The sequence below is a fragment of the Rhea pennata genome, chromosome 3 (assembly GCF_028389875.1).
Source record: "Rhea pennata isolate bPtePen1 chromosome 3, bPtePen1.pri, whole genome shotgun sequence".
NCBI lineage: Eukaryota > Metazoa > Chordata > Aves > Rheiformes > Rheidae > Rhea > Rhea pennata.
This window is the reverse complement of record NC_084665.1, coordinates 29831960-29859752: the sequence shown is the minus strand read 5'-3', so window position 1 is coordinate 29859752 and position 27793 is coordinate 29831960. Positions and strand designations below refer to the sequence as shown.

Here is a 27793-nt window from a genome sequence, read left to right as displayed (position 1 = left end):
GGCGGAAGGCGCCGCGCGGCCTCTTCCGGCCCCGGCGACGACGGCGGGGCGAGGGGGGCGCTGTTGACACCATTCCCCCCCCCCCCCGGTGAATAAATGCCAGGAGTGTCGCATATTTTTTTGTTAAATATTTAACTTAGGCCTTGCGGGCATTTGCTTCTAATAATTAAGCTCGTGGTCCCCAAGGTAGCTGTGTTAACACTGGAGCGAGTGTTTCTCTGAGGCAAAACATCCCTCCCTCTGCCAGTGCGCTGTGTGACCAGTCACCTCGTAGTTACGGGGTGAAGAAATTGCCTCTAAGGCCGACTAAGTATGGGAAGTGCATAAAAGTAAAACTTACAAACCTATAATCTTACTGTTAAAGATAAAAAGAGACTTATTTCAAGTAAGATCTATTAAAGAGGAATTTTGAGGACCACGTGAGGGTCACATTCAAATCAAGGAAAGTAGAATTTAAAGGGATCAGATCTGGTGAACTAAAGAATTACAGGATGACCCCGGCCTAGGAAGGGGACCCAGGAGGTGGGTGAACCCAACTGGACAAGGCAAAGGGTGTCCAAGCTCTGTGGGTGACCTGAAACCCAGACGAATTATAGCTGACCCGCGGGGCCAGAGCTGCCCTCTGCAGCTGAGCACCCGCGTTGGGTCTTGGGAGGCTTCACACAGAGAAACCTAAGATAAAACAATCTCTGTTTTATCATCACCGGGGAAGTGGCCTCATTCATAACGATTAACTCAGAATTCATCATCGCTTTCTCCTCTCTTCCTCAACAGTTGCTTTTGTAGCAGGAGAGAGACTCTAAATAATACTTGTTTGGAAAACAAAACAAAACAAAGGGTTTGCCAAGTTTTTCTTAGGTTTAACTTGCATAATCATCCAGTTTCAGTTCCAAAAGACTTTTGGTCTTTTTTGGTCATTTCAAAATGTCATAGGTAGTTTCCAGGTCTGTTTTAATCTACTAAATCATTCTCCTCTAAATCTGAAGCATTTGCCATCCCCCTATGGACACCACCATCTTGTTAATTAAAATCCTGACAGAAACGTCACTCTTTAGTGCTGTGCTCATGCTGATCCCGCTCACGGCATTTATTTTATCAAGATTAATGCAGCATTTCCAGGATCTTGGTGTATGGAGCCAATATTGTGCTTTTTCTTCCAAATCCATTATTACTGAGTTACTCTTCATGTTAGTCAAAATTAACTCAAACTACTGGATCATACTAAGCTGTATGCACTACTGAAGCTCTGCCTATGGGTTTAAGCGGTGTGTACCTTTATGCAAGAATGAATTTCCTCCTTTAGGAGCTAAGGTATAAAAATAGTGTTAGTTTGACAAGTAACTTCAAATACCTACCATCTTCTTTTTTATAAAGAAATGTAATTTTAAAATTAAAATTAAATGTAAATCAGCGGAAAAACACTAATTTTGTTGATTGTATTAAAAGCTCAAGGTTTTCTCATTTGTCTGCTGGACCACAGCAGTAAATATCTCTTGCTTGTTCTAGAAGTGAACAGAGTTCATTTATTAACATTACTACAAAAAAAAAAAAAAAAGAAAGAAAAAAAAAGAGAGGTGGCAAGCTGAAGTTCAAGTAATGTATTAATTTACATTGTGTTCCACATGCTGTTTATTTTCAGATCAATGTGATTATTTATACAGAGTTACCACTGACCTTTCAGTCATGTCAAGCTCAGGCTCACTGACTGTCAGTACAATCACTGTCACTGACTGCTACTTCAAAGCAAGCACAAAATATATTCTCAAGTTTATGTTCTAGGGTGAAATCTCCTTGCAAGTGCTAAACCATCAACATAATGATATTTTTACAGCTGAGGTACTGCAAGGCTTGAGCACAGGAAGTTCTTCAGCATCAGCCCCAGTGGTTGTGGCTCATTTGGCAGCTCACATCACATTCTTACTGCTGAAGATCAGAAGGGGAGGAAGGTCTGGTTCCTCCGTGGGCTTCAGTCCTGGCTCAGGGAGCACAGTATGAAGTGTTCTGATGAATGAATGACTCAATGTTAAGATTGAGATTTGGAACACCTAAGAGGTTCCAGCTGGATGAGGAAGGCAGCATAGATTACCTTTCCGGGCTCTGAAATTTTCAGTTTTGCTGGCATCTATTGTGTGGTGTCTTCTCATTAACATGGAGCAAGTCCCTCTGGAACTTGCACAGCCATGTTTGCAGGCTGGACTGTTAAATATGTGTGTAGGAAACATTAACCATGTCTGTTAACTTTTGGGGAAATGTTTACTTGAGGAGGTTGCTATCAGACTGTGGAAATCACATTCTTGCAATCCAAACGCTGCAAGACACTTCGTTGTGTAGTGTTGTACAGACAGTGGGGTCATGCTGGTACCTGTGATTCTGAGTGTATTTATTTCATAGAAATACACAGTATTTCTGGTATGTGGTTCTCCAGGGCTGTTGATGACCTATAATCAGCAGTTAGTGGTAGTAAGTCTGTAAAGCCTGCCATTAAAATGGAAACTAAGACATGAATTGCTTCTGGTACTATGTTGTAGGGCTATATTGCAGCAGCAAGAACTTAACACTGAAAAGCAAAGCTATCTTTAGAGTGATCTATCCGAAGGCACGCAGGAAGATCACAGTACTTCATAGACAGAATATTGCTTTATAAAACAGCTCTTGGTAATACTGTAAATGCTAATGAAAACGTTTAAAGGATTCAAAAGCTGCACATCGGCTATGTATGCCAAATATCGTATTGTCTACAAACTTAATGAAGATTTTTAAAATTATATGAACAAGATCACAAGCAACATGTTTTTTTTTTTTTTTTTTCCTTTTCCTTTTAGTGAAACCAGATCTGCCTCATTCATTTAGTTGCAGGTTCGATCCCCGAACGGACCACTCGTCTGGGGGTTGGACTAGATGATCTCTAGAGGTCCCTTCCAACGTTATCAATTCTACGAATCTATGATTCAGACCTGTACAATTAGGAAATGTTTATGCTCTCATAGGTTATATTTTTAACACTTACCTTTCATGTATCTAAACATCAGGGCCTTCTATCTCTATGGTTGGAAGCAAACAAAGTTAATTTAGGGACACTTTAGACAGAAGAGACGAGCATTGTAAATACTGTAATGGGGATTATCTTGCATTTGATTTGGTAAAAGATATAACTACAATTTTTTCCCCACACATTAAAAAATAGAAATGAAACAATCCAATCTAAATTAAAATATTATCACTAGGTGAAGTAGTCTGGGGTGATTTCTGTCATAATTTTGTGATGACATGAGGATTGTTTTTAAGTTTCTAATCATCCCAGTTGAAAAGCTTTAGACTATGACCTGAGCGTAACTGATGCAGTAGCATCTGTTTGAATTTGCAAACAGCCAAAAGGCAACATATCTGAAAGTTAACTACTTTACCCATCTCAAACAGATGTTGATTCCAAACCTAATTATACCTCCCTCTCTGGCTAGAATCACTTCACCAGGGGATACTGCACAAAAAGACACTGTAGTTGGTGCCAGGGCCTCTTGTAGCTTCCAATATGCTTTCCTTGCTGATGGCAGGAGATCTGCTGCCAACTGGGAGGTAAGTCTACCTGCATTGTAGAAGGAGGTGAAGGATCTAGTGCCACAACTACTTCCAAAGCATGGAACATCTTTCCTCATTTCAAAAGTGAAAGAATCTAGATTTAATATGTGCATTATTTGCTTGTACTTTTCAAGACAAAGCATTAACTCTTACCATCATTCATAAAAGGTGCCGGAGTCCTGAAGATTAGTAGCTGTGGCAGGATTTTTAAAGCTTTCACAACACTCTCTGTTTTGACTCATTCAACTTCTCTTTCCAGTTCTTAATGACATGTTCTTCTAAAAAACTATATCCCCTCTAACCTATTTCAATTCCTTAACAAGATACTGTGCCTTTCATAGAGGAAAAACTGCTAAAAATTACTTACCATTTTCAATCTGCATATGCATAGGTATGAAATGTCATATCATAAAACAAAGGATATTTTCAACCTTCAGATCCTGAAATTCATTATGATGAAATTACTGCCGTTTTAAGTAATTAAAAAAGAGGGCTAAAATGTTAATAAGTGATAAAAACATCCATGAGGATGTGCAGAAGTGGAAATTAGAAAACATACATAAACCAATGATTTATGTTTGACTGTCATCTCTATGGCTGCATTCAAATTATACATTAGAATATGCTCTAATACTGCTCTAAATGGATGCTAGATCCATTTCAAAGCCTACAGATGTAGTTTCTTTGCACAGAAACTAAAACGTGGATGCAAAGAATAAAGGGAACTGGAAGTGCTCCCAGGTCTAATAGTACAGTTGTAGCACTATGTCTTGCAGTATGCAAGAGTATCATATTATTATAATATGAAATGCATGTATACCAATGAAAACAAGAAATACAACTTTTACAAAATATTATTCTGAATCATTGTATATACATTATACACATCAGATATTATATGTCACTTATATCTCCAAAGTTACATACAGCAATTCAACAATGTCTTTCTGTGTTATTCTTGCGTTTTGAACTGTGAGTCATTCTCGTATCTAGATTATATTATTATTTTGTGTTAAAGAAGAAATTAGGTAAGGGTTCTTGTTTAATAAAACTGTACTAAATACAGTGCCTGCCCAATTTTGATTTTTCCAAAATGCTACAGGCAGAGAGGCATTATTTAGAAATTTACCAGGCTAAGGCTGAAGTTTTGCCAAGTAAATAGCTTTATAACAAAGGCTAAAAGTATTCATGAGAATACACTATAGATATATGACAGTTATATGAAGTATTTCTGTCTTTAATAAAACCCCCAAATGTAGAAACAAATTAATTCATTCTTTTTAGTCCCATGGTGCTTGTACTGCAAATAAGGGGGGGGGGTGGTCCTGGAGATAGAAAATTTTCTGTGTTTGACCTTTCTTTTAAAACAAAAATTCTTTTTCATAATGGTTATACAACTTGTATAACATTGAGAAATAAAGGTGAAGAGTTGAAGACAGTTTGGTCCCTGAGAAAACATCTTGAAAATGACTAAGACCTATAGAATTGGTTTATATAGAGAAAAAAGGCACTTTTCCCCATCACTAACAACAGACACATTTATTTCTGAGCTGTAGGGACAAGCCACCCCCAGTAAAGCAGAATCCAAAAACTGGCTCATCTTCTTCATTCCAGGTTAGGCCAGGGTTTTAATTGAAGGAGGGCTCCTGTTATATATGACTGAAATGAACGTAAACTTATCCACTTTTCTTTTGTTTATAGACCTGCTTATGCCGTATATCTTGCACACCAGAAAGTGTTCAATCAGTATAGAAACCATATAAATAAGACACATTAACAAGATACCTAATCCTTTCATAACAAAGTGGGACATTTAGTTGGTCTGTTGTTTGTGAGAATGGGCTGACTCCCCATTTCCTTGAGTTTCTGTCCAGTTTGAGGTGTCAGTAGTGCTGGAGCAGAGAGATGATGAGCAGCTCCTTTTTGCTGATGAAAGTTGTTAATATAGCTGGCAATCAGTAGAGTGATCTCAAGAATCTGTAACAGGAACATACAAATCTCTTTGAAAAATACAGTGATGTGTTTTGACTGCTGGCAAAATAGCTAATTTTCCAGCAAGTGACAATCACCATCAACTGGAGAAGTACTTGCACTTTATTAAATTAGCGATGGGAGAAAGGAAATGCCTAGTAGAGCTTTCTTCTATCTCAGCTTGCCAATAATCAATTATTCTCAACAGCGTGCTGAATGCTTTGTCTTATACAGTTTTAAATGATTCAAATAGGTGGCTTTAAATATCTCTTCTTTGAGAGATATTTTGAAATCCAAAAGATGTCATTCTTTGGAAAAGGCTTTTGCCATGTGCTTCCTCACTTCTTCTAGTTATCTAGTGCTCAAAGACTAAAGACACAGAGTAGATAGAAGGCATGAAGACATCTGGGAGCTTTGTACCACAGAAAAATCCTAGAATTTTTAAGTGACAGATCTTTCAGAAGTCCACTGTATAATACAGTGGCTTTTAAAAAATTATCTAGGGCCTTGATTAAGCAAACAGCCTAATTTTTAGATAATGTCTGTACTTCCTGTCCTATATCCTTGTATGAAAAATTTGGAAAGAAAAGAAACATCAGTAGCCTCACTGATAGTTGTTACTTCATATTACTAATCATTTTTCTCTCCAAAACCACCTCACATAAGTCAATATCCTGAGGATGCTAGGAATAAATAAAGTGTTTCATCTTTTACATCTGATAAGAACTACCCCCTATAAAAAGTAGAAAAGCAGCAGATGGTGGTAAAGCATTTCACGTAATACACCAACCTTCGGTTTTGTCATGGTAAAAAGGAGTTTTTCAGTTGATTTGTCCTTTGTCTGAGCATTGTTAACAACCAACATAAAATCATCTTGATAGCCTCCAAAAGTCATCAGACTCTTATATGTATATGAAACTGTTAATCGCTTAAAAAAGAAAACCCAAAAAACAAAATACAAAGCTATAAACAAGTAAACACAGGAAAAACATTATGACAAGTACTTCTTTTAAAAACATAATTGCATATCTATTTTTCAAAATGTTGATGTTAGTTTCTTACAAATCTTGAAATTAATTGTAAACTTTGGGATAGATTCATTCATTCTTTGCAGATGGTAAGACTATCACATGAAAGTCTGACCTCTGTTTTTTATTCCAGGTAATTCAGATAAAAAATACTTTGAAGAGTTTTTAGCTCAGGTATATAATTGAAGTTACGCAAGTGTTGACTCCCTTTGAGAGAGTTAATCATAGGAATTCCGCTTGGAATTGAAGCAGAGTCTAAATAAGTTAAATGGCAGAGTGTATGATTTCTAAAGGGATTTAACCCCAGGATTTCTTTTTGTGCAGTGATGTAATTTACATACACACAAATGAATGCTATCCAGAAATGCTGTAACTAGCTGTGCAAGTAGGTAGCATTTATAGAGCTTTCTGCAGGCTGGTGCAAGCTCATTTTGCTTGTTATCTGTACAGAGCTGCTGTACGGCTCTCCTCTCTTTGTTTTGTTTTATTAATCCATTTTAACTACAAAGAAACATAATGAAAAGGCCCATATCAATAGAATCACAAAGTTGAGATTTTTATTTTTTGAAATTCAATAGTAGCACTTGATAATAGCAACATGCCATTCTATTTATTTGTAGGATATGAATCAAAGCAAGGATCTTCTCAGGCATCGCCTTTTTATACTGATTACCATTAATTGTTTTCTGTAAAAAAATTTATTGCAAATCAAAGAAAAATCAGTGCTTAAGATGACATAATTAAAAACATTGAGTTGTATTACCTGCTATTAAACAAAAATAATACAATGAAAATAACAATCTTTTTATGTAACTGCACTTTGCAGAGTGTATGTATTATGAATAATAATGGCAAATTAAAGTCTCCAAGAGAAGAAAATTAATGTTATTGTAAGAACTGTAACTATGGATCTCCTGACATCTGAATGATTAAATCATTAATATTTCATACAAGATATAAAAACTGTGTCTGATAAACAAAAATAAATTCAGTGCAAAAAATTGTTATATTGTTATTTACTTCTACTATCAGTGCTACTATAACAATGATAACAACATTAAAGCATTTTGAAAGGAATGAATTTTTGCTTCAAGAGAAGACTAGATAACTTACCATCATGATCATGGCAAATGCCATGTATGCTATGCTGATGAATCTCCCTGATTGCTCAGTATTAAAATCTACTTTGCGTAACATTAAAAAAAAAATTCCCTTACCATAGAGTTGTAATCTAGGATGCTTATGCCATCTTCATGTACAGCAAACCATATGAAAGACTTCTCAAGTGAGGATGCTGCTACAGGCTACAAAGAGAAATGTTCTTTAGTTACAACTTTAAAATGAAGCCATATTTAATTGACAATCTGGTTTTATAGAGCCTCTTCATCCATATGTCTTACAGAGATTTATGCTGGAAGAGAAATGATGTAAAGGAACTGATGTGGCTGCCCAAAACTATTTAAGAGGCCAAAGGCAGAACTACAAACTGAACCTAATATTCTTAAAGCATCCCTCTATGCTTAGTCCAATAAACTGCACAGTTTTACTGAAAAAAAAGAAAAGAAAAAGAATCAGGCATTTTAAAATTCACTAGCACGTATGTCTATGCATGCAAAGAAGAGTGCTGACATGCATTTAATGTCCATATTTTGGGATTACCTACTGGGAGGTAAGGGAGGAAATAGCAGTTCTGTTTAACATAGTTGTTATTTGAATCAAGAAAATTAAGAAACTTGTGGCTTAAGAGCAACTGAGAGGCCAGCACAGGAGGGAGTACCCTAAATACCCTTAACAACATTTAGGGTTTCTGTAAGGTTCAGCTCCAGTCGTCCATTAATGACACCTTTCCAATATTCTAATAGTTATCGGACAAAGCAGGTCTGAAAGGAGAAGACTGTCTTAAACTAAGATATAAGAAAATTAAAAGATACCACCTAGACTAATAATGTAAGACAAACAGTAAGTGTATTAGAAAGTTACTGTTACGGTATACCTATTACTGTAACTCTTACATTTCATCAGTGTATGGCTTAAATTAATAATTTGACAAGAGATTCAGGCAGCACATGTGCATCATACTTATTTTCAAGAAAAGATACTACTCTTCCAAATTATATTTATATTAAAAAACCACCACTCAAACTCAGTAAAGTTTCTTACCTTTGCTGCAAACAATTTAGCACCAAAGAAGGACCATTTTCTGGCTACAGTGAGATAAATGCGCACACAGTCTGCAGCACTGTGCCCCCTGAGAGCCATCCATCTTGTAGACAATCGCTGACAAAGCTGTCTATTGAAATGAAATATGTAATTTAGTTATTGAAAGGAATTTAAATGATTACCCATAGCAAGTTTAATGAGAAAAAAATCAATTTGTTAAAATGACAATTGCAGTTAATGTAACAACTATCACTTGTACAGTATTAAATAAATCCAAAACAACATTTAATATCTTTATGCACATGAAAATGACAAAGTATCTACTCATTGCTGCAACATTATGATTAAATATTGATGTAGCAGTAGCAGCATAAAGGGAAAAGTCTAATATAGCTATTAATGTGTCTCTACAGATAATCAATCTACTTTTATCAGTACTTAACAGCAACACCCGTTGTCATTCTGAAAGTCTACTAGCTTAGTACCTATGGCTAGCAGCAGATCTGGAAGATACAGCTTAATGTGATTTCTTTCTCACTGCATCTGGGCTGTGACTAAAAGGGGTGGTCCTGATGCACGATGTATTCACATTGGCTCTTTTCTTTTGTGGGCCCACAGTGAGCTGGTTCAGTAAAATGATCCTATGGAAAAATAATTCTCCAAGAAAAACAGAATACCTTTCTAGCACATTGACTTGCAGGAATGACTCAGTCTGCAAGCCACAAGATCATTAGATCCAGCCCCCAAAAAGGGAGGGGGAATGTGTGGCAAAGGAAAACTCTTCCAGCTGCAGCTCACTCTTACAGGAATTTTATGAAGTCAAACCGCACCCTTAGCAAGAGCATAAGAAACGGGGCAGGGACAGAGTGCTACTTCCTCTGCTATGAACTTCCAGCTTCTGGAAACTGGTAGCTTAGGGACTACTTGAATAGTTCAACTGATGTTTAACATATCCTCCATGAATTAGTCTAATCTGGTACCACTTACACTTTGTTCTTTGAAATTAATTGCATAACTTTCTACTTGTTGTTTGTATACTTTTGCAAGTCCCTGTTATCTTTTGAGGAGGTAACAATGTAACTTTGCACATTTAATAGTTTTAAACTTTCTCAACCCTGGACTTCAGTAATGCTAAATTGATTTCGGATAGCTTGTTACACTGTTCTGCTATTCTCCACATTAAAAGGTGTTGAGTGAAATGTCCTCCAGATTATTCATTTTAAATTAAGTGAAACATTACCAAGTTACTGTACTGTTGGTTTGACTGGCTCCAAGGGATTGTCCATTTGAGTAGCAAACACTCAAACCAGAACCCCATGTCCTTTATTTTCAGTAACTCTATAGCCTGTGCACAATCCTAGTTTAGCTTTTCTGAGTAAGAAAAATAAGAATTGCAAAATCTCTGGGTTTTGTAACCTTGTGTAGTAACTTAGGCGTTTTAAAAGTTAAGAGGGTTTTGTTGGAATACATACCTAATGATGGTACTCTAGTTAGATGAGAAATACATGAGCCCTTGAATTCAGTAAGAAGAATATCAGTTTCAAAAACAGCTCTCAGCAAACATGGCGTAACATTAAGTTGTATGTAATAACCATTTTAAAATTCCTCGTTGTACCTCAATTTTTTTTGAGAATCTAGTTAGTAAAACACATCTCACCTTAATTGTTCCTCTGAGCAACCATGCCTGTATCTCTTAGGATAGAATCTCTCCAAAACTTGTTTTAATGTTTGATTGGACTTGGAGTGGGAAGTGACCTGCCCTGCTGGAGTTGAGAAAGGCCTTTCAAAATCTCCAATATCTATCTAAGGGAAAGACCATTAAAAAGAAGGTATTTGTTACTGCAGGGTAATTTCGTAGATGAGCATTAGATATCTTTTCCTATATCTTACTCAGTAGAAAATGAAAAGCAGTTTGTCAATTAGCATATGTAAATCATTTTGCTTTTACTTACTGAAATTTACCACGCAAAAAAATAAATATCAAGAATAAATTATACAAATACAAGGTATAAAACTTTCCAGTTCTACTCCAAGATTGCTAGATCCTCTGCTGATACAAACTAGTTTAGATTTTTTTGAGTAATTTCACCAAATGACCTTCTCAATAACTTTCCTTTGAGTTTTTATTTTTTTTAAAAATAAAACAGATCTTATCTGGACCATGTCTACTAAAGGAGTTTTAGGGTTTGATTAAACAGCTGTTACCGTGGTGTACTAACTTGCTGAAATTATTTAAGGAATACTGAATGAAGAGGAGACACATGACTATATGATAGCTGATCAAAGACGGCCTGACTACAGGATGTAACAAATATTTTATCCATACTGATGCCAATAGCAGTCTATGCCATAGAGGATTTCCTCTGAAGTATGTAAGTTAGCCCTGCAGAGCCTCCCACCCAATCGAATTCTTGCACTGTCAGGTTTAAAAGGCAGAGGTCACTGACTATCAAACAATCTTGGACCAGCTGCTTTATTTGTTTAAGTTTTTGGATCTGTAAAACTGCTCTGTGAGTCATTATTTTATTGTTATTTATTCACAAAGATTACCTGCGCTAAAAGAGCTGTCAATTCCATTGCCAGTTCTTTGTTTACAGGGAAAAGTCCATTGACTATTTGATCATTTGTCTGATATACTAACAGCAGCTTCTCTCTGTCTGTCTCACCGTGGACTTGAACTGCAAAGTAGAGCCTACAGAAGACAGAAAGTTATTCAATAGAGAAGATGGGGGAAATGCATTAACCATGAGGATTAACAGTATCTGCTTTCAATGTGACATGTTTATGTCAGCATCAACATACATTACCAGAACAACAACTGTACTTAAACCAGTGGGTAAATACTTAATTTCACTTTGAGTTCAGCGTAGCCTCTCTTTTTTTAGCAACCTTGATCACATCTTATTAGGTAGAAAAAATTAACTATCATTTAAAAAATGTTGTACTTGTTATACCCATTTAGTATTTCTGTTTCAAGTTCTGAGTCAGACAGTATCTTTCAGATGAAGAAACTCTCCAGAAATAAAAAATAATAAAAAAAATCCCTAGGACAAGGCAGAGAAGTTATAGTTGCTATTACAAACCTATTTTTATAAGTAAGGCGGACAGTCCTTGTGCCTTCACATTTCCCAGGATGTTGTTCTTTGGAGGCTTGCTCCCATTTTGAAATAATGTCACAGATCTAGAAGGAAAGCAACACAAAGCTGACTTTTCCATGTATTCATCTTTAAAAAAAAAGCACCTTGGAATGAAATTGCCTACTTATTTAAATATTCTTTCCTTATGACATACCACGAACTTAAATAGCCTGAATTTTTAAATTTACTGACAGTTATATTTTGCTAGCAGTTCTTAGTTGACTAAGTTGACTTAGTTTAACAGCTATTTTTTTCTGTTGTTTGTTTATCCTACCACACACACATTAACTTTGGAAAGGAGCCATAACAAGCTTATATGAAAAGCCCAGGTACTTAATATAGCAACAGCCAATGAATACATAATTATACAGAGCGAGTTGTTATATAATTAAATGCTTTGATCTTGGCCTTTTCTTTCTGTTGCACACCGGAGTTTTTGAGGTCCTTTGTAGTGACAGTTCATTATAATATTTGCACAAAGTTTGTTATAATGCAGGAAGAGTGCATTCTGACAAGTGGTGTACATGCATAGGAAGGCAGATGGGGAGGAGGCAGCATGGTGGCTTTGTGCGCCCTTCTGCACTTAATGTCACTATTCTTTCATAAAAGACCTTTTCTGCAAGTAGTAATGCGAACAGCTTCCAAAGGAAATTCCAATCTTTGCATTTGCCAAGAAAATAAATATTTTTTTGTTATGTTTTGCTTTCCATACTGTAATTACTTCTAGAAGGGAAAGATTGTGATGACCTGCTTGTTTGTCACTAAGGCCTGGATGTACCTTCCCTTGTGACTCAAAATGAACTCAGCTGTGAACATTGGCCAAAGGCTGCAAAATACTATTCGATAGAAGCTCAAAGAGTTTGTTATTCATTAGTTGCTAAGAGCCCAGGAAAATATTTAATATTTTACTAAAACAGATTATATTGCTTTTTGCCAATCTTTACTGTAAATCATTTAATTCTAACAGTAGAGGGAACTAAAACTTCAGAATCCAGAACAATAAGCCAACCATTGGAAATTTCCTGAATGGAACCCTAATTGTTCTGTATTTACATAAGGAACCCTTTCTTTTTTCCTCCCTAGGATCCCTGCCCCAGTATCACTGACTCTTTTGACTTCAAATGCTCATCTTTTGGGACTATACTAGAAATGCTAACTGACATTTCTAAATGTACAGTGGACTGCAATTGCTTTTTGGTTTTAAAGGACTGCAATTAGTAACAGGTTATTTTCTTCTTTTAACTCCATCTGTTACTTCTATGACTCATATCAGTCTCCCAGGCAAAGCTTTCAAATATATTTCATTGAATGAATTTCAGCAATTGAAAAAATGGTATTTTTTGATCTTTCCTTTTATGTTATGAGAAAGAAAAAAAATACAGTTTTCAGCCTGGCAAATGTTTTCCTTTATATTGTCAGAAAAGAGCTCTGTAAAATGAAGATATTTTGTTGTTTTATATGTAGAGCTCATTAAAGGCTCTTGTTTACCTTGATGTTCCCTTGAAGACAGTGCTCTATATCCTTGCCAGAGGGATCATCAGAAAATAGTGCAAATCCTGACTGAGCTGGCTTCCTCATTCCTGTATCCTGGTTCAGGGTGTTCAGAAATTCCTCCACTGTGGTTGAGGCATCAAAGCCAACAACCTAAAAAAAAAATGCAAAACATTTTTTGCTGTCAAACTTTAAAAAATCTATGATTTTGAAGAATGGTAATATACCTCTAGAATAATCATGGGGATAGAAGACCCATTCTATCTGCTATGAATAACTTATTGTCACTGGAACTTTAAAATTTTCATTAAGGGTTTGGAAAAGTCTACAGTACGATATTTACTGCATATGAAGTCAATTTAGTGGAGTTTCTCTCCACCAAAAAATTTACTAATCTCTCAGATGATTGTAGTACCTATTGCATTTTGTTTATGAAATTAAAGGTCACTAACAAAATGCTTTTCTTTCAAATTTTTAATTTCTTTGCTTATACTAGTGGGCTTTTTACATCTACTACATTGTTGAATTTATTCAACAAAAAGCAGTCTAGTATCTGAGATTCTGTGGCAACCACCACTCAAAAAGAAGGAAAATTATTATTTCCTACACTTCTCAATAGGAAGTTGAAACGAGTAAGATTATTAATCATTTTTCAAGATGTGCAACTTCAGAAGGATATTAATTATCTTCCTATTGGCAGTTCTGAAATACTTTGTGGCATTGGGTCAGTACTATGTAGGTCAGGAACATATACAGCCTTCTAAGATTTGTTTCCCCAATTCTAATTTTTTGTCTGCAATACTAGTATATTAGCATGTTGTTCACTTATATCTCTTTTCTGAGGGCTTTTTGCTGTATTTGGCATATTGAAGAAGGCATTTTACTATTATTGGGAAAGAAATGTCTTGAAAAATGGATCTTGGAAATCCTTCTATTTTGGGCTTCTCACTGGTGGAAATTTAAACAGTACTGCTGGATCTAGCATTAGCGATGAATACAGGAGTTTTAAATACCACTGTAAATGGTTATTTACTGAAGAATGCTTATCCCACTGAAGTAATTTATTTTTTAATTACATGTTTTCATAGGCCTTGGAAGAATGCTTTTTTGATCAATCAATCAATAAATAAATAACCAGTTTCTTTTTTTATCTTAAACTTCAGCTTTGAAACTTTCTATGATGAAGATTTAAATACATTTTGACTTTTCTGTTTTACTGGAAAACAGTGATTAAAAAGGCTTAGAAAAAAAGGGAGTTTTCTGTGATAAAAACACTATTCAATACAGTTTTAATTTCATTTTAAATGTCAGTTTCTATATAGGAATACTGTAAATTGTTAAAGATCTGTTTTCAGCCAGCTCCCACTGTTAGAAACACAAATCAGGACTTGAACCAGTATGTATGGAAGTCCATAGAAAGTCTCCTACAGCCTTTGACAGATGAAGCCCAAAAAGAGTTAAGAATGAAGCTGTGTTTGTTGTCTAACAAATACAGTTATCCTTCAGTGAGTGTTAATGGGAGTCATAGATGTGCTTTCAGGCCTTTAGTGACATATTTGACTTTCAGGATTTCTGATAAAAGGAATTTAGTACCTTCCTTTTTTCTTCAGTCCAATTCACTCATCTGGTGGTCAGATTAAATAAGAAACAGAACTTTAATATTTCACATTCTTAAGTTTTATTTTTTTCTTTTAAATGTTTTCTTTTTTTACAAACCTCTGCTTTGTCAAATATGCTTGTCAAAATTGGTTAAATGTGATTCAAGTACTTTGTGCCTTCCGTTGCTAATACTGGCACAGGATAAAACTTGAGTCATATTTATCTTAACACTATAATTCTGTTTCTGATATATTGCTCCATGAATATGCTAATAACATGAGGTTGGGACAGCTTAGATTTTGTGCTATGCTTGGCATTACCTGATATATGCCATTCATGAAATGAACTGGAATGCTAAAGGGCAGGGAATGATGGTAGGGATTCCTCAGAAGGGTTGAAAGGATTTCCATTCTGGAAGGTCTGGCTTCTCGGTCTCCATTCTTCTGGGTACGCTCTACGCAGCGCTGACAATATATTGCATATTTCCCAAATTCAGTCCTGTGACAGAAAATAAGACATAAGGCATTTCTTGAGGAGTAATTGAAAGGACAGTAAACTGTGAGTAAATCCCTCAGGAGAAGCTAAATGGGAGGAGTACGAAGATTTCACTGTACGATTTCCAACGCATTTTTTCCATGTGGATTTATAAGGAGAGTAAGTCCACAAGTCCACTGAGACCCACAGAGTTGTGCTAAAGATGAACATGGCTCAGAGCGTAACTGCTCTATTTTGGGTTTCATGCTTTTGCAACATATAGCTAGAATTCCATAGCAGAATATTTTCCAAAAAAAAGAGGATGTACAGAAATAACATGTACAATAGTTTAGTAGCACTGGGGTACAATTCTATTAAAACGTATTTTAACATATATGTAAAATTCTTAAACATTAAGTAAAAGACTGAAAATAAGGTATTTAGGAAAGATTAGCCATCTAGCTGGTTAATGATACTCAGGCACACCTGGAATCTGCATTCTTCTTTAAATGAAGTTTAAGAAGCCAAAGGAATGGGTGCTGGGGGAGAAAGAGTCCAACGCAGAGAGCCAAGAGCTGCAAGCCCTGGACAAAAGGAAGACATTCACTGTTTTAAACATCTTATAAAGTAAGACTTCCTGTGGTTGCTGGCCAGCACTGCAGCCTATTGTGCCAAATCAAATAACAGATAATTGTAAATTGAAAGGAAAAAAAAAACAGAGAAAAAGCTGAGTAAATGAGGATGTTACCTCATCAGAAGGCCAAAAATGCTCTCTTTTTATTTACTTGTGTAAACACAAACATGTTTTACAGCATGTTTACCTGGAGGCTGTAAATGGGAGAGTAGCTCAGTTTGTATAATGAGCAGTTAATATTCAGGATAAAAGTATTAAGGCTGCAAAGTCAAGCACTAAGAAATGAGGACACCTGTGTGATTTTAATTCAGCTCTCCTTTTCACATGCATTATGATATAACCCATAAGATGTCTTCCTCCTACCAAGTGTACAGTAACTACTGAAAAAACAGTTATTAAATCTTTTTGGTATATTCTCATAGTTCAGAATACATTTACAACCCTCAATTTGTACACACTACTCTCATGTACTCTGGGTGCAGACTCACTAATTTTGCAACTACTTTTGTCACTTTCGTACCAATGGTTCAGTTCAGAATTTAGAAAACAGAATTCTTCTACCTGATCAGCAATTTAGTTCACAGAATCACAGAATCAGTAAGGTTGGAAGGGACCTCTGGAGATCATCTAGTCCAACCCCCCTGCTCAAGCAGGGTCACCTAGAGCATGTTAGTCAAATCCAGGCGGGCTTTGAGTATCTCCAGAGGAGACTCCACAACCTCTCTGGGCAACCTGTTCCAGTGCTAGTTCATCCAACTTGCACTGTATCAAACAGAAATTTGACAGCACAAGCACAGATATACCCTATTACTGGATACTACCACTTTGTTGGAGGATAGCATCAGCTTTGTTTCAGGAAGACATTGTAGTAGAAGCAAGTATGGGAGACTACAGCATAATTTAATTAATTCATAACTTTAAAAAATCGTGTGAGGCTACAAATATTTTACTGAGCAGATTAACCCTAATAATCATGACAGTGGTGGCCACTACTGATGGCAATGATTTGTTTTTCCGTATAGAGAGAAGGCCTTACTAGGGGTAAAAAAGTAACAAAGGACTATCCTTACTTTAAACTGATCAGCTGTATGTAACTTGAGTGCGTACTAACTGACATCAACACACTGTATCTCTCATGAAAGCTTTTTGGGTCTGATGCACATACTGGTCACACTCATGATATAGGCAATTTCTAGATAATACACATGCCTACTGGCCATATCCTACTTTCTTTGGCAAGTCTGAGGAGAAAAATGTTTCTATTACAAAAGCCTTAATATGGTAATTTCCTTTCTCATTTTCTCATTCATCTCCTAGTTCTGTACGTATTGCTACATCACATGCACTGTGGTTCCAATTCTGTTAATGCTATACAGATTATAGAGTACTGTCTTAATCTGAGTTTTAACTCATTTAGTTGTAACACATTTGGCTATGACTGGATGGCTGACAATGGACCAAGGTGAAGAATTACAAGTATATATGCACAAACTGAAAAACAGGAAGTTCCACCTGAATATGAGGGAAAAGTTCTTTACTGTGAGAGTGACGGAGCACTGGAACAGGTTGGCCAGAGGGGTTGTGGAGTCTCCTCCTCTGGAGATATTCAAAACCCACCTGGATGCGATCCTGTGCAATGTGCTCTAGGTGACCCTGCCTGAGCAGAGGGATTGGACTCCCTCTGGGATGATCTCCAAAGGTCCCTTCCAATCACAACCTTTCTGTGATTCTGTGATTATCTGGCATGCAGGATATGTGCAGAACAGCTTGAGACAATAAAAGACGACATCTATCAAAAAATTGGGCATATCTGACATGCCACAGAAGGGCTCACTACAGCTTTTTTGCACATTTCTGTAGGCCCATGTGTCATGTGGTTTAGTCTGCCACACTTCCTGATGCAGCACCTATCTTCAGAAAGACGTAGTAAAAGAGAGGAGAATCAGGTTCCATACATTATGTCTTACTTAATAATGCTTTACTTGAAGGCAGCCAATTGCATGCCCAGCCTTTAAAAATGAGATGTTCTTCAGTTCTTTATCTGATTTTAAGTAAGTGGATACTGCAGAAGTGCAGATCCCTCTGCCATTCTTAACCATCTCAGCAGTTCCCTTCCTGCTGCTGTAATAGCTAGGTATCATTAAGACAAGTATCAGCTTACCTGTATTGGTCCTGCCTGGTTTTGTGGATGTCGACGTCTAGTCTGTTTAATAAGCTGGCAACAGATCTCATTCTGAAGTTCAGGATGTGTGAGGCAGATCTGCAAAGCACTTTGGGCCAAAGATACATGGTAGTCAATCGCAGGAGAGTCAACTGCGGCATTTATAAACAACTGGCAGGTCTAGATACAAAATAATAAGTTAGTGAGTTTATATATGAAGCTGCCACAAATCTTTTAGAGGTTTTGCATAATAAAAATATGCTAGAATTAAAGCTGCAATTAATCAGTATATCAATAGACTAAGAGAACCATGCTGTCGCTGCTAAAAGAGGTTAAAAATGGCCAGAATGGATAAAAAGCTAACAGAACAACTTAAGATGAAAATAGCTCTTAATAATGCATTGCTTTTTAAGATTGGGAAAGATAAAGTAAGGCAAATATCTGACCAGAGTGAGCTGTAGTAAGAGCTGGAACCATTGTAGTGTTAGGCAAATTTAAGGACATACTGAATGTAACTTGGCCCTGCCACCTGGGTTTAAAATCCAAGGTAGACAGCTCACAGTGACAGCCAGTATACAACACGTCTGTGTAAACAATGAGCACAACAGGGCAGAATATGCACAAATAAGAAAACCATGACTCATAAGTATTTGTTTTGCTTCTTGGCTTTCACTGCTATTTTTACTGTGAATAAGCATAATGTTTCCTATTGCTGGTACTGTCAAGGGAAAGTTGAGTGGTGGTAGAGCTGTATTAAAAAAAGCTTATATATCGCTTATTCCATTTAGTCTACGCAATAGTTCTCTTGGTTATGATAACTAAATTCACTTATTGAAATAGGTGCTTAAAGACCAATTTTCAAAGGATATAGACAAAATACAAGAGATGGAAGGAAACTTAACCTGTTTCTAGTCTATGCAAAAACAATGGGGATGCACAGGACCAATTTTGCCAGCAGTGAAATAAAGGAAACATTCCTTTTTCTGTTTCTAAATCAATTCTCTACCTGACTTTAAAACTGATTTATACAAGGTTTTAATAAAAGTTGCATGAGCCATCTTTTTCTTAGGCAAATGTCTGTGATCTGAATTAAATCTGAAATATTCTTCAGAATTTCCAGATATTTCCAGATAGACATTGGTTTATTATTATGAGGGAAGTATAAATTTAAATTTTCATGCTGTAGCACTGCAGAAAATAAAATGGAAGTACTTTAAAGTGCTTCAGATGTTTCAGACGAACAAGCATTCTATGATTTTAAGTGACCATGACTGAACATATGGTGCCTGTCTTGAATTCCTTTCTAGATCCTGACCATTACATCAAAATTCTCAAGATAGTTCATGCTGTAGGGAACTTGTGCAGTCTCTGTGGAGACTGTTCATTTATCCAAGAACTATGCCTTCCAAATTGTAATGTATTGCACAGAATATAATGTACAGAAAATGCACAGACTTAATTACACCGAGTTAATGTTCAGGAGTGGTTTTACTTGGTTTAGCATAGGAGAGGAGAAGTAAGATTAATGGAATTGCAGCACCTTCCTCCTCATAGTTATCAACCATCTGGCCTTTTACCAGGAAAGATAAAAGTTCTTATCTACACACAAAAATGCTGATGCAATTAGCCGAAGCACAGCAGTTATGAATTACTATACTTCTCTTAATCATAAAGCCAATTCACTGCAACTGTGAGATATACATATATGCATTTTTAAAGGTGTATGAAAATCTTTAAAAGTGAGCAACTGTTGTGAAATACTTTCAAGAATCTTACTCTGTAATACTTTCTCTATTTATATTATTAGAATACGTAATTATAATTTTTCATTTTGTTTCAATCTTTCAAGACTGAATTGCTACTCATATGAAGAATGTTTTCTTTTTTAAAAAAGAACAGTAGAATGTCTGCCTTCTATCTCAATTTGAATTAATGTCTGCTTAAATTAGAGAAATGGGCTTTGTCTAGTTTTTCTTCAGATTTTTAAAATGTCTTCTGTACTATAGCTGATTAAAAACATCTGCAACAAGACTGTCACCTACTTTTGTTCTTACTAAATTTGACTGACTTTGGTGAGATACTGTGGGGACCCTCTGCTACTCTCTGCCCACCAGTTAATCTCTCTACTAAAGATAAAGGGGTAAACTTTTTTCAGATCTGTTGAACATCTCTAGTAAGCCAAAAATATGCACAAAATTAAAAAGGCATTTTACAGTGGTTTTACCTTAAATAATTTAATTGCTTCAGTTTGCAAGGCCTCTGATGGTAATGTTGTAAGAGGGGAAGCAATTCCTTCTTTGCTGTGGCAAAGGGTAGGATGTCTCCAAATCTGAGAAGCTGAACAGATAAAATATATGTTTCTTGCAATTAATAATTCAGTATAGTAAATTTAAACTTTGGTTCATCATTCAAAGAGAAACAAAATATTAGACAAGCTTTAGCAACAAGCTTCACAGCTCAAGGATCATTTGGCTCACTGTTAAAGCATTGATAATTCTGGAGTGAATTGCAGAAATACTTTAGAAGTATACCTTTCACACCAAAACACTACTTTTCTCATTTGACATTCTAGAGCCTATTTTGGTAATCACAAACAACTACAACTTAAATTTTATTATTATTATTTTAAGATGCTCTAGTATCTTTAAAGATTGTAAGCATCTGACTTATCACTAAAAGGCGTTACCTTCAGCATGACTGCACCTTATCATCTCATTAAATAGTGACTCAGGAAGATAAGTAAGTACATCTTCTTTTCACAGTTGCAATTTTTCTTTAAATGTTTGGTCCAATATCTTTCCACAGACTTAATATTCTTAAAGATTCCACATTTAAAACTTTTGAGCTCTTACATGTATTAGAAGAGTCCAATTTGCTAAATCAATTAGCTTCTGAGAATATGGATTCTTCCCTAAGATGTCTTCCCATCCATAGACTGAACTATTTCCTGATTTTATGACATTGCTGCTTGAAATGGTACAGAGGCAAGTCACTTTAACAGAAATACTAAGTTGTTTGAGTCTATAAGAAAAATAACAACACATTTCAACTCCTGTTTGCTTGGTTCATCATGATTCATAACCCAAGAATAAAATACTCCTATTTTGTATTTAATGAAAATCTTCCAGATTTTTGGGGATTCAATGTGGTGTTTCTGTCAATGATGGCATTAATTGAATCTCTTGCCTACCCAGGTGCTTCTTTTCAGAACACTTGCAAGAAAGAAAGTATCTTTAGATCACTAATACAACTAACTAAAATTAATCATTATTTTCAAAAATTACTGTGGGAGCAGGAGACAGACATACATGGGGAACAGAATCAAATGAACCTTGCTGTCTTAAGAAATGACAACAAAAATTCTTTTACTTCTAGGGGTATTGTTTTTTTTTTTTTTGTTCTGTTAGGTAAAGTGAGTTTTCTCACACAGAACTGTTGCATCCCTTCACAGTTTACATGTGCCTAAGTCCACCTGGACTGAGTATAGCAATATTGAGAAGATACATTGCCGAGGTAGAGTCATCTCCCTCTCCTTACACTCTATGACTTCTTTGGGCCTCACTATATGGTGGGGTCAATAAAGATTCTCAGCGAGCTAAAACTCTTGGGTATTAAATCAGTTTCTTTCTGCTGAAACTCACAACTACACCCTATGTGGTAGTGGAAACTGGCTTCTAAGTTTTAGTACCTATATCTCAAAGAGTGAGATTGAGTCTAAAAGATTGCTATCTGCCTTTTGTTACAAACTATGAGACTATTCAAAACAGTAGAAGATCTCAAGACCAGTTCCTCTAATATCTAGGAGGTTTTGCATGAGAATAGGAATAATTATCTGAGTAAGAGTATGCAGGACAAGTCCTCAGTGTGCTAGATTCTTGCAGATCAGGAAACAACATTTGTTGTCTTTAAGACTCAGAATTTGAAAACCAGTTTCTTGCAGACAAGGAAACAGTATTTGCTGTCTTTAAGATCCAGAGCAAAGTGGGGATGTTCTGATTCTACTGGCGAATCTATCTGGTGAATATTACCACTGTTCTCCTTTTGAAGCTACTAGTTTATCCATAGCAGCATGGGATGTGACGGATGGCAATTTTAGGGGGGATTAGTATAATATTAAGGTGAGCTGTCCCCAGAGATGAATTAAAAGAGGCCTGAGCCTTCATTTTACCACAGGCATATAAAAGTGTATTTTGAACTGAAAAGACTTTGGTGCTCAAAACTGTACTGACATGTGCTAACTCAAGAGGTTATACAAGAAATGTGTATTCTAAAACTTTCCTAAACAAAACTATATATTACATATAGTTAAGGAAAACTTGTTAATATGAGCTCTATATTCTTCCTTCATGATACACCTTTTCTGCATAGTATAAGGGATCAGAAGTTGGAAATGCACTAGGCATACATACCTAGTGGTATACAGTGGCATTTATAAAAACCCCGCTATAACAAAGAGAGTTGGGCATCTATTAACTTTTCCAAATTACTTTGGTCTGTTATAAAAATAATTCTGACCTCAAGTAGAAATTCCATTCTCACAGATTTCAACGTCTTACAGAAAAAAGGCATAGATAGTTGTATTTATTCAAGAATAGGCATAACTTTGTTAATAATTTTGTAATAATACTTCAGAGTAGGTATTCAAAGTGCTGTCACTCCTGTTGAAAGTGTTTTACAAAGCAAGTTGTCAGTAGTCCTATTTTACAGAGTGGATAGCTCTGCTGGCATAGAAAGTAAGTCATCAGAAAAGTAAACCTAGCAAAAAGGTTAATGGCTTTACATTGACCAAAAAAACCCTAATTCCACATACATGTGTTTATTAAGAGATCTGGAAGGTATGCCTAGTACTGTAATTTTTACTGTTTCTTATTACAAAAAAATTGCCTTACCAATTTAGGATAAGTATTATCTGAACTTTTAAGTATTAAAAGATTAGTCTGTTGAAACAGAAATAAACTTACTGGTATCACCTTCTGTATTTAATAATTTGCAAACAAGTTGTTCAAACTCAGATCCAACATTTACACTGGTACTTCCAGCTGCAACTGTCAGATGATAAAGCCACGTGTCCTAAAATAGAAAAACACCAAACAGCCCACTCATTTGTTCCACCAGATTCTCAAGAGCATTAAAAGTAGTAAACATCAGTTTTTGTAGGAATTAAATCGGAAGCTGAATGTTGGAAGGAACTCCTTCATTGAGATTTTGCTCTCAACTCAAAACACTGCCTCCTGCTGAAGGCCAGAGGAGTTGCCCTTTGTTTTACTTTCGCACCTGTACTGATGCTTATCCTATGTTACAAATACTAAGTGAAGAAGACTGAACAAGGCTTTTTTTCTTTCTTTTACCCTCAGAAATCATGGCTAGGTGATGCAGGCTGTTCTCACTTTCCTCTTTAGCAAGCTAATATAAGTGTCTTTTTATCACTGCTAGATCCTGATAACCTTGGGCTGTAGGTCAGGAATCAAACTAAAGTCTACAAGGTTACTTAAGAAAAAATAAGCAATAACAATAATAATAAATATTTTTTAACCATCTCTCTTACTTCAGTGATGGAAGTCTTCCCTACAGGTAGTCTGTAAAGTTAGTTATCAATGAAAATGGATAACATTATCCCAAAACTTCTCAGGAAGGTCTGCTAAACACCTGTCCGCAAATCAGTGAAAAATGAGCAAAATTATCAATTTAAAGCATGTATTCTGTGCCATCATCTTATGTAGGCAAACCTGCATATTTTTGGATATTTTAAAAAAGATTATCTGTGTTAGCACTGATTCTCAGACAAATCTGGATCAATGTTCATGAAGCAGGACCTGCTCATTGCTTATTATTTCAAACTACAAGGTAGATGGCACAGCTAAAAAAAGTAACTTGACTTCAGTTCCCCTTTCCCTCTCCCCTGCTCTTTAGGAAATCTTTATATCAAGGCACCATAGTCACAGACTATGATTTAGATTAAATCATGTAGTCAGTATGTGATTTAAACTCAATAAAAAAAAGTCAATGTATTACCTTCTCATGTTTGGATCCTATAAGAAGATAAGTAGGTCCTTGATCTTTGGGATGGATAACAATAGTGTAATGTGTTGATAACAAACTGCGGCCACTAGCCTCATAATCTTCATCGGAATCACATGATCTATCAACTTCTTCAACCTTAGCCTCCCAAAGCTTGATTTGACCAAGAGGAAACTAAAAGTAAGTATCAGAAGTGGTCAGAGAGCAAATTCTTCCTTCAGTGCACACTAATTTTATATCTCTTATTCTACAAATAGAAATAAAAACATAAACTGCCATCAATACCCCTTTTTATTTATGTCCTGCCAAGAAATGCCAGATAAACCAGCTGTTATAAGCAGCATCAGCAGAATGGTAAGTGCCAAAGTCCAACAATGAATAAAATTATAATTTGTAATTGAAGGTCTGCTACTCTATCCAGTTAATGCAATAAATCTGTTTTATAGGGAGAGAGGTAATTCTTCAGAATTTCCAGTCCATTTCCAACTGAAAATTCCCAGTGTCAAGCCTGGGACCTTAATCATAATCATTCCTTTGAGACAACAGCACTGTACTGTTACAGTATGTAGATTTGTTCATGGTATGTTGTAAGTTCCAAAAGTAAATTTTTGGTGTGGTGGACCTTCTCAGTTCGTTTCATTCTCCAGCTTGATAGACCACAGTACTTTAGCCTCATGTTGTATGTATAGTTACGATCATTTATCAGGAAATATTCTACACGAAAAGCTGTTCAAAGGAAAATTTTCCTGAAAGTAATTGTTAACTACCCAGTAAGAGCAGGAAACCCCGAAGAACCTCAAAAGAGCATGCTATCTTCACAACTGGGTGACAGGACTAACAGAAGATGAGAGTCCTTGCTAGCTATTTTACAGAAAAGTCTCTCCCTTCCTACTGTAATGGTGCAGTGAAGAAGGTTTGACTATTTTTTCCCTATTGCTTGTGATGTTCAGATGTGGCAGAAAGAAGAGGATATGCTTCCCTTTGGCAAAATGGTGGTTGATTGTTAGTGCAATTAAGATTCTTCCCTGTGACATGTTCCAGGTGAAAACCTGAAAAAAATGGTCTTAAAATATCAGCAACAGTGAGACACACATGAAGTTGACTCTTTAGCTTCTCAGTAATACTGTTTAAAAATTGAAAATGCATGTGTAGAGTAGGTGGCAAGTTTGACTCAATCAAGAGTGGGTTTCTTGAAGAGTGATTTGATAAGGTGAGCGGTTAAGATAATTATTTTGAAGAAAGCATTGCATAATGGTGGCTTTTTATTCCACTCCACAGATTAAAGATGCATGTGGTATTTTGCATTTGCTGTGGTGCTTCTGAAACATTGAACTTTTTGAACAGAATAGATTCTGAGAATCAAGAGATGCCATTTCAAACACAAGTAGTCCAGTTTGACCTATTTGCTAAGTGGAACTGTTCAATCAAAACACCGGAGGCCGATTTTTAAAAATGAATTCCATTTTAAAAGGAGTCCACTTAAATGGATTCCATTACTGTGTAACCACTGCAGATTGTGTAATTTATTTCCGTACACTCACATTCAATTACAACAAGTAAGGTTTTAATTAGCAAAATATTAAAAATGAACTAACTTTGGAAAACTTTGCTTATGTAGTATTTAAAAAAAATACTCTGCTCATTCCTCTTCTATTACAAGCTTGTAAATTAGTTTCAATTTCGCTTTAAAAAAAAGCAGTAAAACTTGTTCTAAATGTGAAGGAAATATTCATCAAAAGCTAGCAAACTTCTTAGATTTTTCTGAAGGGCTTGTCAACAAACAGAATCTTCAAGATAAAGAAGTGTAAATTCTGATACTTTGAAAATAGAGATTTCTTTATAGGAGAGAAAGGCCAGTTCATTTTTAGTATCTCTGTAAAATGAGCTAGAGCCTAGTACTCTGAAATAACATTTATCTAATTCTCTGGTCCTATATTACACTTTCAAAGACTAATTAAATATAAAATACTCTGAAAGGATGGTTACTGCTACAAAAATTATCTAGTTCTAAATACAAGCTTTAGTTTAATGTTTAAAAAGTGACTTAAAAGAAAAGGAAAGGATAACAAAGCGAATAACTAGCTTGATCCAGAGACTACAAATTTCTGGGTCCAGTATTTGGATAGATAGCAGTAACAAGGGATATTTTCTGTATTCTTTTTAAGCTGTTTTAATGACTCAGTGGAGTTTTGCCATTTTGTCAAACATCAACTGTCAATTTGGTGGAGCGAGGTAATAAGCGTATGAAACAAATGTTCATAATCTCAGGGGTGTTAATATTGCAAATTCTTGTACACTCCCCAAGACTGCCTTCCTGACCAATCTCTATGGTCAAGATACTTGTTGACACAATACAATGGGAGCAAGGCAACAGGTAAAAAATGTGTCAAGGAAGTGTCCCTTTATCATCCTCAGTAGGTAAATACGTCTGGAAATATTAGGACTGACAATATTCAGAAGTGTAGGTAGAGTCCTTTGGCTTTTCAGTCAGGCCCAAAGTGGAGGAACCAGGTCTTGATAGCTTTATACCTCATGATATCCTACAGGATATCGGCTGTTGTGAGGGCATCTTAACACTGATTGGATCCCATTTCTTTCTTTTCTTCCTTCAAACAATTTTTTCCTAAGCTTCAGAAATTATTTGCTCTTCATATTCTCTTGCCTTCCCCATCTTCATTTCTGTCCACCTTTTCAGCAGCAGGCAGTGAGCTCTGTTTCCATAATTCTGGTGGGGAATCGGAAAGGATTCCCTCCCCACTATTACCACAGTGTAACAATCTCTCTGTAGTCTGCTAGGCTTTTTTGCCCTTACTGCAGCATTGTGGAGGCACAATGACAAACTGAAGAACAGGATTTGGAAGTCAATCAAGGGATAAAAAGAACATTTAATTTATTGAGATTTTTCGGTCACTGCCAACTGCAAACACACTTTAAAAATGTCATCTTCCAGAAGCGAGTGAGGGTCAGGTCTTTTCTGATGAGTTTTAAAAACCTGTCAGAAATGGAGTCCTACTCAGCTGTCAGCTAACCAGTGTTCCCCTTTGGCTAAGGAGAAAATGCAGAAAATGTATTCGATCCTGCAGGAGAAGTAGACAAATGAGTGCGCCCTGGATTACTGTCTGTTAGACAGGAACTTTGCAAACCGACAGTCTGTGAAGTCTGAATGTTTAGCAGTCAAGATTAAACGGGTATACATTACCCAGGCCAATCTGTATCTTACTATAACTTGCTATTAAATTCTTCCTCAGTATGTAGTTTTCATTCACTGAGGAAACAAATAAGAGACCTACCTTGTCTTCTTGATTACGGAAATAATACAGAATTTTTCCAACTAGGGCACACCAAACTCTTTTGGAGTATCCATGTTTCACCTGAAATCACAGAACACTTAGGAGCAAGCACAGCCAGAGAAATACAGATTACATTTCATGTCCTCTGAACTTTGGTGATGTTTGGAATAAATACCTTGGTTCAAATTCCTCTCCACATGAATTGACAAATGCTTGAAACTGCTTAACTCAATTACAAACATAAGAGTTAAAGC

General features: G+C 36.0%; 1 protein-coding gene across 5 annotated transcripts in view; it reads right to left on the bottom strand.

Moving 5' to 3' along the window:
- Nucleotides 1-4481: 4481 nt before the first annotated feature.
- Nucleotides 4482-27793, bottom strand: part of PLEKHH2 (pleckstrin homology, MyTH4 and FERM domain containing H2) — a 55527-nt gene continuing 32215 nt past the window's right edge. For 3 of the 5 annotated variants that reach the window (XM_062571900.1, XM_062571902.1, XM_062571904.1), the window contains 15 exons: nt 27540-27620; nt 24244-24423; nt 23193-23301; nt 20456-20568; nt 18232-18411; nt 15923-16020; nt 15283-15460; nt 13361-13516; nt 11819-11916; nt 11286-11427; nt 10393-10538; nt 8736-8865; nt 7793-7879; nt 6338-6475; nt 4482-5553 (listed from right to left, as the gene is read on the bottom strand). In XM_062571900.1, the coding sequence (XP_062427884.1) occupies nt 5371-5553; nt 6338-6475; nt 7793-7879; nt 8736-8865; nt 10393-10538; nt 11286-11427; nt 11819-11916; nt 13361-13516; nt 15283-15460; nt 15923-16020; nt 18232-18411; nt 20456-20568; nt 23193-23301; nt 24244-24423; nt 27540-27620 (2019 nt within the window). In that variant the 3' untranslated portion in view covers nt 4482-5370. The remainder of the gene's footprint in view (nt 5554-6337; nt 6476-7792; nt 7880-8735; nt 8866-10392; nt 10539-11285; nt 11428-11818; nt 11917-13360; nt 13517-15282; nt 15461-15922; nt 16021-18231; nt 18412-20455; nt 20569-23192; nt 23302-24243; nt 24424-27539; nt 27621-27793) is intronic. The other 2 variants (XM_062571903.1, XM_062571901.1) reach the window with 2 other exon arrangements.